Raw genomic sequence first — 12,049 nt, forward strand, 5'->3', positions numbered from 1 at the left:
TTTTCAGATGTGGACGAACTTTCAACTTTCACCCAGTCTGCCAGGCAAAAGCAATAGAAAGTCGAGCTAATTTATCGGCCAACGGTTGGTTTCGCGATCAGGCAAATATTCGCTTTTCATCTTCACTTTGAACATACCCTGATAGAAACTGCATTCAATTGAGGTTCATCATATGATTATATATTCATTTAATTTTAAAATAAATGAAAACTCAGTTTGCTCGGTGCTGTTTGTTGTGAAGATAATTGAACTAATATCCACTGTTCAGTCATTCTTAAAAAAATGTATGTATGTTTGTGTGAACCAAATAAAAAAAGTTGGCATCTTGTTCTTTGGTTAAAAAAATATTAATACATTCGTTTTGCAACCTTTCAAAACTCATTCACAGAACACTTACGGCCAGGATCTGGGCTTGATTGATTATGCCTGTGAAACTTTGCTTATATCATCAGCCATTGAATCCCCCAGTCTAGGAGGAGGAAGAGGAGGAGAAATCGTGTGTACATGCGTACCAAACCAGGGTCACCTTTCCTGTTTTTACTCTTTCAGACTCTTTCCAGGGAAATTAGGTTCATGTGTCAGAGTGGAGTTAGTGTTAGTCGGTCTTCGGCAGCTTGTGTCTCCACTTCATCAGTCTGCTAACCAAAGGTCCAGCGACAGATGACTGTGACAGGAGGGTTTTGGTAGCTGTTCAGTGATAAGAGATAACTGAGTGAAGGCGGCTGTCAGGCGCAGATAAAACGGACAATAACGGTTTAAACTCGACAATGAAGCGGGAAGAAGCTCTGCAACAGCTCGGCTACGGATACAGTGCGTTGACCTAACAGCTGGGGGACTGAAGCGCTTCTCCGACTGGACTTGCTCAACACACCTCAACACAATCAGTCACTAAATCTAAAGGAGGGGGGCACCCTATATTTCTTGAACCTTGTGTCAATTTTATCTCGTATCCTTTCAATAGCTGACAGCCAGGACGATGCGGCTTTTAATTCGCATGTCAAGATGTACTCATGGTGGGCATTTGCACAAACTCAAGCCTGCGCAGCCGAGGATGTTATGGCTGGAGCACCGTCTGACCCTCTCATCCGCCCTCCGGAGGAAGAGACAGTCGACCGGGATCAAGCCGTCAGTCCAGCCGTCACCTGCCTTCCCCCTCTCCTCACCCAGACCCTTCATGTCTGGCCTGCCGTGCAGCTCCCTCAGATGTCTCTCTGCACTGTGTTCACACGCACGGACGCTCACGCACACACCTGTTGCCTTCGCCAGCTCTTCAGCAGCCTCCACACCTACACCAGCCGGATCAGTGAAGACCCAGACCGACTCAGAGAGAAGCCGGACTCCCACCAAGGTCCCCGTGGAGGATGCTCAAAGGATTTTGCAGCTTGCTCACCCTGAGAGGTGGAGACTTGCAGGTAAATCTGTGGCCTTTAGGTCCTTCTCCTGATAAGGGAATCAAGAAAAGTGCCAAATTGTCTAAAGGGTTTGACTTTGCCTGTAATGATACAGTTGTCACATTTATAGACGTTTTTTTTTTCAATTGTAGGAGAAAGTGGAGAGCATCCACACACTGAGTGAAAGCTCTTTATGCTTTATTGCGCTGACAAAAGGCAAATGTGTGTCTGATGAAACCCCTGTAAGGTTTAAATGCTGCAATAAAGCTTTTTGAGCCTAAATCCAGTTTGCAGATTCTCTCCATTTTCTCCCTCATTGCATGTGTTATCTTGCATCTCGTCTAAATATAGCAGGGGGTGTGCGCACAGCTACCTTTCTAACTACAGGTAGATGATTTTGATTTCATCTAAACAGGAAATAAATCTTATTTCAGCTTGTTCCAGTTAGTGACATATGTTACAACAGTTGTTGTAAGCAAGTTCAAAACCACATGAAAGATGAGATGAAAGTTCGCTGTACTGTACCACGTGTGGACTTTGTAGTGTTTTCAGGCCTCTGGCCCCTATGTTTTAACAGTGGCTGTGAATTACTATCATTTGTTTAAGGTGCATGTTTTGCTTTGATTCTGAACTTTTCCTTTCTCCGCTGCAGCTGCTGTAGGCTTCCTAACGGTCTCCAGTGCAGTAACTATGTCGGCTCCATTCCTCCTGGGTAAAGTGATAGACACCATTTACAACAGTGGAACAGACACAGAGACAATGACAGCCTCCCTGACATCGTTGTCTATCATTCTGGCTGGTATGTTCCTGTGTGGTGGGGCCGCCAACGCCGCCAGAGTCTACCTCATGCAGAGCTCAGGTGAGACGAGGAAGGGGTTTAACACTCTACAGGGGCACATGAAGAAACACAGACACAAAATTCAGACAAATGATTGGAAAAGTATGCATCAATGAGCAGGATGTGATGAATATGCTTGCATGTGTCCTCCAGGCTATTTGTATTCTTGCCGTAAGTAAGTTGATCCCGGAGATTGTTAGTTTAGATTAGCATAAATACAGGAAGCAGGAGACAGTTCCAACATGTACCTACTAGCACCTCAACAGCTTTAACGTGATGTATCCTGTTTGTTTAATACATACAAAAGCGGAAATGCTATAATGATTTCTTGGCGTGCCCAGCAGCCTGGTGCAGTGACTTCCTGGCTACCTTACAGTGACCACATCTCTGTTTGTGTATGGATTAAACACACAAGATACTAAATATTAATTAATGATCTTTAGAGATGCAGGGAGGTGGATTGTTGAACTTTGGACAAAGTCAGGCTAGTTTTTTTTCAACCAACTGATTAACCATTTACTACAATATGCCAGAGCCTAGTCATGTTGTCAAAGATGTCATGAAATATGTGCAACTGTCAGCATTTGTTCACGTCTTGTCTCTTCTCTTTGCAGGCCAAAAGATTGTTCGTAATCTCCGTGCCTCCCTCTTCTCCTCCATCCTCAGACAGGAAGTGGCATTTTTTGACAAGAATAGCACCGGCGAGCTTATCAACCGACTCTCCGCTGACACGGCCGTGGTAGGCCGCTCCATCACTGACAACCTGTCGGACGGGCTGAGAGCTGTCGCACAGGCAGCTGCTGGTGTCAGTATGATGGTGAGTACGACCCTCAGAGTGGTCCGCTGTGGTCGGTAGGGATTATCTTTCATGATACATTTATGCTGTGAATTAAATGTGGTAGGTTTTGTATTGTTGTTGTGTCTGAAACACTTTTAATTGAACAGAATTATTGCAAACTGAGGCTGGATGCCTCTGAGGCTAAATAAATCCTTATATCTTCCGTAGCTTAACCAGCGAGCCAGCCAGTCAGCTGCGTGCATGGTGTTGTGCCTTTTAGTTCAAGGAAGTAGTTGTGACTTTTTTTGTTTCTTTTATCTGCATCTTTCCAGTCTTAGCTGTTGGTATGTGAGCTTAGAGTCTGACAAAGGACTGTTGTGAAACAGGTTCAACAAAACACGGAACAGTGTGTGCATGTGAAGACGGTCACTTATGCAGTTTTGACCTGCAGGTGGTTGAACTGGTGCTCGATTAGAAGCTATTAATCAAAATCATGCTCATCTGACTGTATTCTGTGACCAGTCTCCACTTTTTTACGCCTTAATGGTCGTGCATGTGAGTTTTGTTCGCCAACAGGTCCATTAACTGACACCTTGACGTTGTTCTCAAAACAGATTTTTTTTTTTCCTATGGAGAAAATTAACTGCTGTTTTTTCTTCTCTCTCTCTCCTCTGCCAGTTCTATGTGTCCCCCACTCTTGCAAGCTTTGTGTTGCTGATTGTTCCTCCTGTGGCTTTTTTTGCTGTAATCTACGGCAGATACCTTCGCACCATCTCTAAACGCACACAGGATGCACTTGCGCAAGCCACACAGGTACAGTGCACAGGAACTCACAGATCAAATAACCAGCAGCGAAGTATTGATTAGGTTTTATAATCACATTTTTCGTGTTAAATGTTGCCAGATGTTCAGCCACAGAGAATATTAAGGGCTTTTTTGAGGATGTGGTAATTAAAAACAAGGAAGCTGTGACGAAATATGATTGCAAATTTTTGTGTCAATAAATCCAGTGTTTTTGCCCTTTTTATATGATCTCAGTGAAGCTTTTTACTGTAAACAGCTGTTCATGTCATTGGTTAGTAAAGCCACACTGTTTGTCTATCGCCTGGTTCTCTGTGTACCTGATTTAAAAGCTTAAGTGCCAGCAGCAGCTTAATTAAATTTGCGGAGTAAATTTCCTTTTTTGATAATTTGATTTCTGATTTTAGGTAAAGCACTAATTAAACTGTTTGTGTGTGTAGTTGGCAGAGGAGCGTATCAGCAACTTGCGGACAGTGAGGGCTTTTGGTAAAGAGCTGTTCGAAGTCGACGCGTACAAACAGTTGACAGACCGGGTCTTCAGTCTGGCCAGGCAGGAGGCTTTACTGCGAGCTGGCTTCTTCGGAGTGGTAAGTGCAAATCTGTGTGCAAGTCAGTTTTATTTATGTAGCCCAGCATCACAAGTGCGTGATGCAAATCCACACTTGGGAAATGAGGTGTTGCACGGAGGCTTCTGCTTTTTTGCAGTCGTCTTTCTGGTTTGTCACAATACCACAGCACCTGGCATGTCTGTATATGAAGGATGTTTCACCATAAGACAGTATTATCAAATCCTCCATATAAGGTCAGAGAATAAAAAGCTTAAGGCAGCGCTGACACAATCCTCTGACACAACTTGCTAAGCCTCACAGCTCTTAAACAGGTCTCTCTCTTCGTATGTTAACACGTGGACATCTGTGTGTTAAATTGTTCTGAAGGTAGGATAAAATGAGGCTTTAATTGTCTATGCTTATTTATATTAAAGTGTTATTGTAATGGACTGCATTTAGCTGAATGTCTCTAACTGGCAGCTCAGTCTTCAGATGAAACATAAGGTCTAACCTGAGCCGATCATTACTGAAATATTGGCCTTCTCCCTGCATCTCTTCCCCTCAGCTCGGTCAACTGTGGTTGCAGGTGCTGAGGCTGGCGGTAAACATTATAATCAATGCTGTGTCAGGAAGCAGCAGTGCCAGATGTTGTAGTAATCAAATTAACTGGCGTGTGTGTGTTTCAGACTGGCCTCAGTGGTAACATCATGATTCTGTCAGTGCTGTACAAGGGAGGCCTTCTGATGGCCAACCAGCACATGACTGTGGGAGAGCTCTCATCATTCCTCTTGTACACCTTCTGGGTGGGCTTCAGCATTGCAGGTAACACACACATACAGACGTACAGGTCATGTGCAGTTATCTGTACTGTTTACCTCTGTGTGTATGACGGCTTGTGGCTTGGTGTTTTTGTGTGTGATGTGCAGGTTTGAGTTCATTCTACTCTGAGCTAATGAAGGGATTTGGAGCAGGAACCAGACTGTGGGAGCTGATGGACAGAAAGCCTGAGTTTCCTCTCGACGGTCAGTATGCAAACACACACACACACACACACACACACACACACACACACACACAGAGCACATGATGCACTCACCCCACTACATCAATGAATATCCATTTTTGTCCTGCAAAAATATCAACAAGTTATTATTTATATATTTTGTGTATTTTGTTCAAGGAAGACATTTCTTTTTCTTTGATCATTACTGCTTACAGAAAAGTGGACGATGGGTAAATTTGACATCTACCATCTTAACCCTTCTCTGTTTAACTGTATATTCACTGTCTTGCTTGAAAAATGTGAAGATTTTATTTGCTATTGCAAAACAGACGTCGGTAGAAAGGATCAAACACCTCTTGCTTTTTAAATTAGGCCTTCCCTTTATTTTGCTTCTCAGTCAATAAATGCTATGTACATTTTAACAAGTAGTAAAATAGTTTAGTACTTTTTTTTTTGCTTCATTTCCTTCTTCATTTATGTAATTTCTCATCATTTAACTCTCAGATTATATTACTGTATTAAACCAACCATACATGAGCCGTCGTTCCTCTTCCTCTGCTCCTCCACAGAGGGCCTGGTGCTTCCTCCAGACCAGCTGAAGGGTCAGCTGGAGTTCCGTGATATATCCTTCGCCTACCCGACCCGTAAGGAGGCTCCTATTTTCCAGAACCTCAGTCTGCTGGTCCCAGCCGGTACCATCATGGCTGTTGTGGGTCCCAGTGGGTCTGGAAAATCAACCCTGGTGTCACTGCTGCTCAGGCTGTACGACACTGATGCCGGTGAGAGCGTGTTTCTTCTGTCATCTCCCTCAGCCAGATACACCAACAACTGCTTAGTCATTAGACACTTCTGACGATGACAAACTTAAAGACTGTCAGGTGGTTGTTTTACCTCTGGAACTGACCTTCTTTCTCCAGGTATCATCACCATAGATGGTCACGACATCAGAGATCTGAATCCCAACTGGCTCAGGAGTCACACTGGGACTGTCAGCCAGGTAATAAATTCATCTTCAACGTGTTTATGTTGAGTGAAGACGGTCTCTGTTTGTCTCACCCTCTCCCTCTCCTCTCCTCACTTCTCTCCCAGGAGCCCGTGCTCTTTTCCTGCTCTATAAGAGATAATATAGCGTACGGTGCAGTGGACCCAGACACTGTGACCACAGAGGACGTCTACAGGGCAGCCAGAGTGGCCAACGCCTATAATTTCATCCAGGCTTTTCCTAAGGGCTTTGACACGGTAGTGGGGGAGAAAGGAGTGCTGTTGTCAGGTGAGACACAGAAGTATGTAAACATGTACTCAATGCAAGAAAGCTTGTGGTGCCAACAGGCTGTTTTCCATCTGTATGATCAGTGTTGGGAAGAATCCTTGTTTACTCCTTTTAAGTTACCTTATTAAAATTCAAATTCATAATATACTTAGTAATGTAAATATTTATTCTCTCTTAACTTAACATTCGAGACTTTTTGACTTTTTTGAAAGACAGTGCTCACTGTTTATTTTTTGTCTTATTCTAACTTTCACTCTTGAGGTATTCTCAGAAGTAATTCTCTGACTTTCTATCATATTTGTATTTAGTTAATTTTTTTTGTCACAGTAGAATTATGGCAATTTTTTCTCTTCTAAACATGAAAAACTATTCTGTCGACCGCTGTCGTGGTCCCATGCATACAGCCAATGCATAGGGTTAGGGTTAGTCTACATGATGAAGCTGTGTGTTTGCTTCTCAGGTGGTCAGAAGCAAAGGATAGCCATCGCCAGAGCTCTGCTTAAGGTGAGTGCAACAACATGCTCATTTTAATGTTTCAGAATAAAGCACAACTCTGGTCGTACCTGTCATCTGCTCGTAAACGCTTGTCATCCATTTATCAGTTCGTAAGGACAGGAAGTGGGTGTTCTTGTCGTGCTATAAAAGTAGCTTGAAATGACCATTGGAACCAGGGTCCACACAAGGCCCGGAAACTTTTTCAAGGCTCAGTTTGGTTGAGGTTACTGGTGATTGGGCAATAGCTGAGAAGCTTATTACGCGTATGAATTTGGGGGCCAGGGACCCTGGCCATACTAAATTATTGAACACATATATCACATTAACCTCTGCACTGAATAGAACCGCTTCTCTTTGGTGAGCTGTCTGATGTCAGATGGTCGGAACAATGACGATGCTCCTCCCAGCTGGTTTTCCAGTGTTGAGCAGAACTGAGTCTTTGCAAGAGTCAGTTTTGAAAAGAGCTGCTGTCAGTTGTGAGTGTTTGCTTTGTAGCTCAATGATTTCATGTTGTAGGTTGTCATGCAGATCAGCTGACCCCACATTACACATCGAAGCAAATATGTTCAGTTCATTTAGTTTACTTTTCATGTCCTGAATCCTCTCTCCAAACGCCTGGAAGGAAGGAGGCTTCACACTCAGCAGCAGATTCAGATGTCAGAGCAGGCTTTAGCTCTTGCAGATTAGGAAAATGTGCCCTGTTTCCGCTTTCCAGTTGTCACCTGCCACAGCTTTCATTTCACTTCAGATAATTTCACATTTGAAAGCAGAGAGCTGAGAAGCTGCTGGAGCTCGCTCTTGGACAAAGTCTCCTTCTTAATGAGCTTCTAGCTTCTTAAATATTAGCTCGCTCACCACAAAACCGATGAATGTGGTCTTGTGAAAGCTGCCTGTTGGGCATCCAAAGAGTGTTAACTTTATCCACACGAGTTTGTCCTGGCAGCGCATCCAGTTAAATGTGATTGCAGCTGTAATGACTGTTGAGTTTGGTCCCACACAAACTAACTTAGACCCACTGGCTTGTCTTTTACTTCAACAGCGAAATGTTTGTCCATTTCTCTTGAAAAGTTCTGCATCCACTTGCGTGTTGTTGACCGGCGCTGTGATGCATTGATGTGATATCAGCTAGTCAGCGTGTGTTGCTTTCAAGGACCGCTTGGAAGAACGCGTTAGTCTTCTGTTCTGTGTTGTTTTCTTTATTGCTGAAAAAGTAATTGCTTTTTTTGTATTTATGAATTGCCTCTCAGGGCAGATCAAACGGTCTCAGTTTAAGTATACGGCTTGGAGGCTAGGGCTTCCCCACCCTTGGTCATTAGCATTATCAGATGAGATAACAGATGTCATATTTGTTTTCTCTCTCCACAGAATCCTAAGATCCTGCTTTTAGACGAGGCTACCAGGTGAGAAAGACTGAAACGTGATAAATGAATTGTTTCAGAAAACAAAACTCCTTAACTTGCACTACTTATGCAGCACTGCAGCCCTGCAGATTAAAATTATGACGATAGTACTGCCTTGTACTGTATTTTATTGTGCTGGTAGAGACACATCTTAGGTCATTTTGTTGAAGAAAATCCTAAACGACCATCTGTCCTCAGTGCATTGGATTCTGAGAACGAGTTCCTGGTCCAGGAAGCCTTGGAGCGTCTGATGGAGGGTAAACGTCTCTGTCTTTGTCTTTGAAGCTGCATCCACTTACGAAGAATTGTTGTTTTGGTTTTCACTCCTGAGAGTCTCTGTTCCTCCCGTTTTATCTCCTGCCCTTTTCCCCCAATCAACAGGGAGGACAGTCGTGATCATCGCTCACCGTCTATCTACCATCCAGAATGCAAACGCTGTCGCTGTGCTGGACCAGCGGCGTGTAGCCGAGTGCGGCCAACACACAGAGCTGCTAGGCAACAGGCAAGGATTGTTCAGAAAACTGATGGAGAAACAGGCGTTTCTACAAGAAGAGCAGAAACAGGCACTTCGCTGAGAGGAAGAGGGTGAAATTGTTAGGTGAGGTCAGAGGCTGGAAAAAGCCTGGCTTTGCTCCCGGTGGGAGCACAGGGCAGAGGGAAAAAAAAAAGATATTGCCTGGAATGGCTAGAGATAGATAAAAGGTGAAGGAGAGCAGAACTTTGTACAGGACTACAGATGAACTTTAGAAAGAGAGGAGATCAGAAAGCTATTAGGAAATGTAATGGGAGTGTCGTTTCACTGCTGACAGGAAACACACAGAGTGATCCACATTGAAGACCTAAGAGCTGAAACATGGATCAGGCAGTTCTTAGAGATGCTTTATTTTGAAAATATCTATTTCTACACTGACAGACGAGGACAGAATAAGAGGCTGAGAATGACAGGACACATGAAGCTCATAGACAACATGGCACTTGTTGAATCACTGTCGCTACTGTAGGTTTGGGAAAATTCTGTATTAAATAGTTCAGGCGTACGGGAGAAATGTGACCGTCATCCCCTGCTATGGGACTGTAGTCTGATATCACTTCATGATTTTCATAGCCAAACCAAAAACAGTCCAGGATGATGTATACAAAACAGCTAAATATATATTTGTTTATGAATTTGTGTCTATTTATTATTGAGTTTTTAAACTTGAAGCTTAACCTGAGAGCCTTTTTATAGTCATTTTAGAGCTTGAACAAGCCAAATGAAGCAGCTATTGTGTTGTCTACACTGTGTTGTGAAACAGGACTGAACACTGTTCTGATCTGAGGAAGGATGCACATTTGTCATGAACCATATTCGTGATTGAAGTCACAGCTGAGGTGCTACGCATCTAAAAAGCATGACTTCACTTCACTCTCTAGTCTTTCTTGCTTTGGGTTTAATTAACTACCATCTTCGTGTCTAACAAAATAAAACGTGCACAGTTGCTTGAGGCCTGTTGAACGGCTTCCGTTCTGGCTGACGTTCTGCTGCTCTCAGGGATGAAGGGAACAGGAGACGTGTCATCAAGAGTCAGTCTGTGATTGCCTCGTCTTTTGGTCTTCTGAATGTCACACAGTGCAAATCAGTATGTAATCTATCAGCTGTTAATATTCTTTTTAAAAACAGAAACTGACAGTACGACTTAACTGTGTGCAACATTTGGGACTGTATGCTGTTCACTGCTGTGTCTGTCAGTCTGTGACATGTCTGCCCCCCCCATGCCGTGTGCACTGGTAAGTGTTTATATGATATGCACTTGGCCTGCATTAAATTCTATATAAACAGTTCTGTTAAAGCCACCTACATGTTAGCCACAGAGCTGGGGTGTCAGCTAAATATTACAGCTGGCCTGGAGCGCCTGACTAAGAGGTAATGGCTTTCCTCAGTAAATATTTGGATGGTAAATGTCAACCTTACTGCTCAGGGGGAGTCTAGACAGGTTTGCTAAGCCAGACATGCAAATGCCCTTAACATGAATTCAACACGGCTGTAAAGGTCGGGAGAAACTACTAAATTCATCTATATTTGCTCAGATCAGTTTTGATTGTGTATGTAAATTTCACATCGTTTTACAACAAGGAATCATATTACTTATGGTTAGATAGGCTTGATGAACTACAAACTGTGGTTATATGATGTTTGCCGTGGGTCAGATGTTTGGCGGGTATCTGATAAGAGGCTCCGAGCAACAAGCAAGACAAATAAACTATACTGGATATCCATGTACAAATATTTGAGATGATCAAATCAGTCTCCGATTGATTAAGTTGAAATTACATTCCTGCATTTCTGTTGCTCTAAAACAGAAGTCAGACAGTAGGTGGAGGAGCGCTCTGTCACATGAATTACATCAAATTATTGCCTTTGACTGGAATGACAAGACTGCAAGCTTGTGTGCTTTTCTCTGAGGTTTAGGCTCGATTTTGTTTTTATTTGTATGTTTCAGTTGTTGTAAATGGGGTTAGAAACTTGAATTAATGTGAATGTAACTTTGTTTACAATTTGAAGTCAGTGATGTGTAGAGATGGTGCATTTCAACAGAAATGAGAAGGACTCGGTCTTGATCCTATTTTAATGAGGAGCAGTGTCAGGATTAACTGATGCAACGCTGATCGTTGGGAAAAGGTTGTTTGAATAGCCGACTAATGTTGTTGTGTATGATAGTAATCACGTTCTGCTTATATACATTTTGGGGTATTATATATTTATTACAGAGTATAGACTGAATGGCAGGAGAATATTTGCTCTGTTTCAGCTAACATATTCATTATGAGCTGATGTATCATGGACAGTTTATGTTCAATGTTTTCTTTTTTGTTGTTGTTGTTTTCTTATTTCACCCTAAAGGGAAGTGGTTTGTACTCCACTCACTACAAATTTCATTTCTTCACATCATGTTCGTCTTCATGTCAAAGTTACCTGCCGTGATCACAAAACTCTGCCCAATCAGATGAAATGTAAGGAATATAACAAATCACATAAGACTGCTGGAAGTTTCTTTAACATATATGGAATAAATTTTTAACTATTTTTGTGGTTGATAAATTATTAAACTTCTATATAAAGGTAAATAAAGTGAGATAATTGGTTTTATTTGTGGGTTTTGTTTGGGTGCTCGTCCTGTTTTGGGACATACACTGAATTAAATGGCTAAAAAAAAATGTGGAATTTCTTGTTTGTTTGTTTTGTTTGTTTGTTTGTTGTTTGTCAAGTTGAAATTGTATTCCATTGTTTGAAGGAGTTGGATAGACCCTAACCATAATCAAAACGACCAAACTTAAATCACCATTTGCCTGTAGTGCCGCTAAAAGTGATGGGGAGAGGACACACATTCAATCCCATCTGTATCACTGGATTATATTTAACAGCTTGTGCCAGATCTTACTCACTCATTCAGCTAAACATAGGACATTTTTGACAACACATTAACTTTTCTTTACAATCTACCTCAGGAGTAACTGTGTGTGTCTCCGTCAGGCTGTCAGTAGGTG

General features: G+C 42.5%; 1 protein-coding gene across 1 annotated transcript; it reads left to right on the forward strand.

Annotated features, from left to right (window-relative positions):
* The first annotated feature begins 873 nt into the window (after nt 1-873).
* abcb10 (ATP-binding cassette, sub-family B (MDR/TAP), member 10) lies at nt 874-11,703 on the forward strand. Its single transcript, XM_070968990.1, has 14 exons — nt 874-1,412; nt 2,044-2,250; nt 2,844-3,046; nt 3,686-3,820; nt 4,249-4,395; nt 5,043-5,178; nt 5,283-5,378; nt 5,929-6,138; nt 6,277-6,356; nt 6,449-6,629; nt 7,090-7,133; nt 8,490-8,524; nt 8,723-8,781; nt 8,906-11,703. Exons 1-14 carry the CDS (start codon nt 977-979, stop codon nt 9,097-9,099), a joined length of 2,163 nt encoding a protein of 720 aa, XP_070825091.1. The 5' UTR covers nt 874-976; the 3' UTR covers nt 9,100-11,703.
* The last annotated feature ends 346 nt before the right edge of the window (nt 11,704-12,049 follow it).

Source organism: Chaetodon trifascialis, chromosome 1, assembly GCF_039877785.1.
Source record: "Chaetodon trifascialis isolate fChaTrf1 chromosome 1, fChaTrf1.hap1, whole genome shotgun sequence".
Classification (NCBI taxonomy): domain Eukaryota; kingdom Metazoa; phylum Chordata; class Actinopteri; order Chaetodontiformes; family Chaetodontidae; genus Chaetodon; species Chaetodon trifascialis.

Excerpts from the sequence above, each read along its gene's own strand:
- abcb10 (XM_070968990.1), top strand. The coding sequence starts at position 977 with ATGCGGCTTTTAATTCGCATGTCAAGATGTACTCATGGTGGGCATTTG. Across the intron at positions 1,413-2,043 it reads TGAGAGGTGGAGACTTGCAG|CTGCTGTAGGCTTCCTAACG; the intron begins GTAAATCTGTGG and ends TCTCCGCTGCAG. Across the intron at positions 4,396-5,042 it reads GAGCTGGCTTCTTCGGAGTG|ACTGGCCTCAGTGGTAACAT; the intron begins GTAAGTGCAAAT and ends TGTGTGTTTCAG.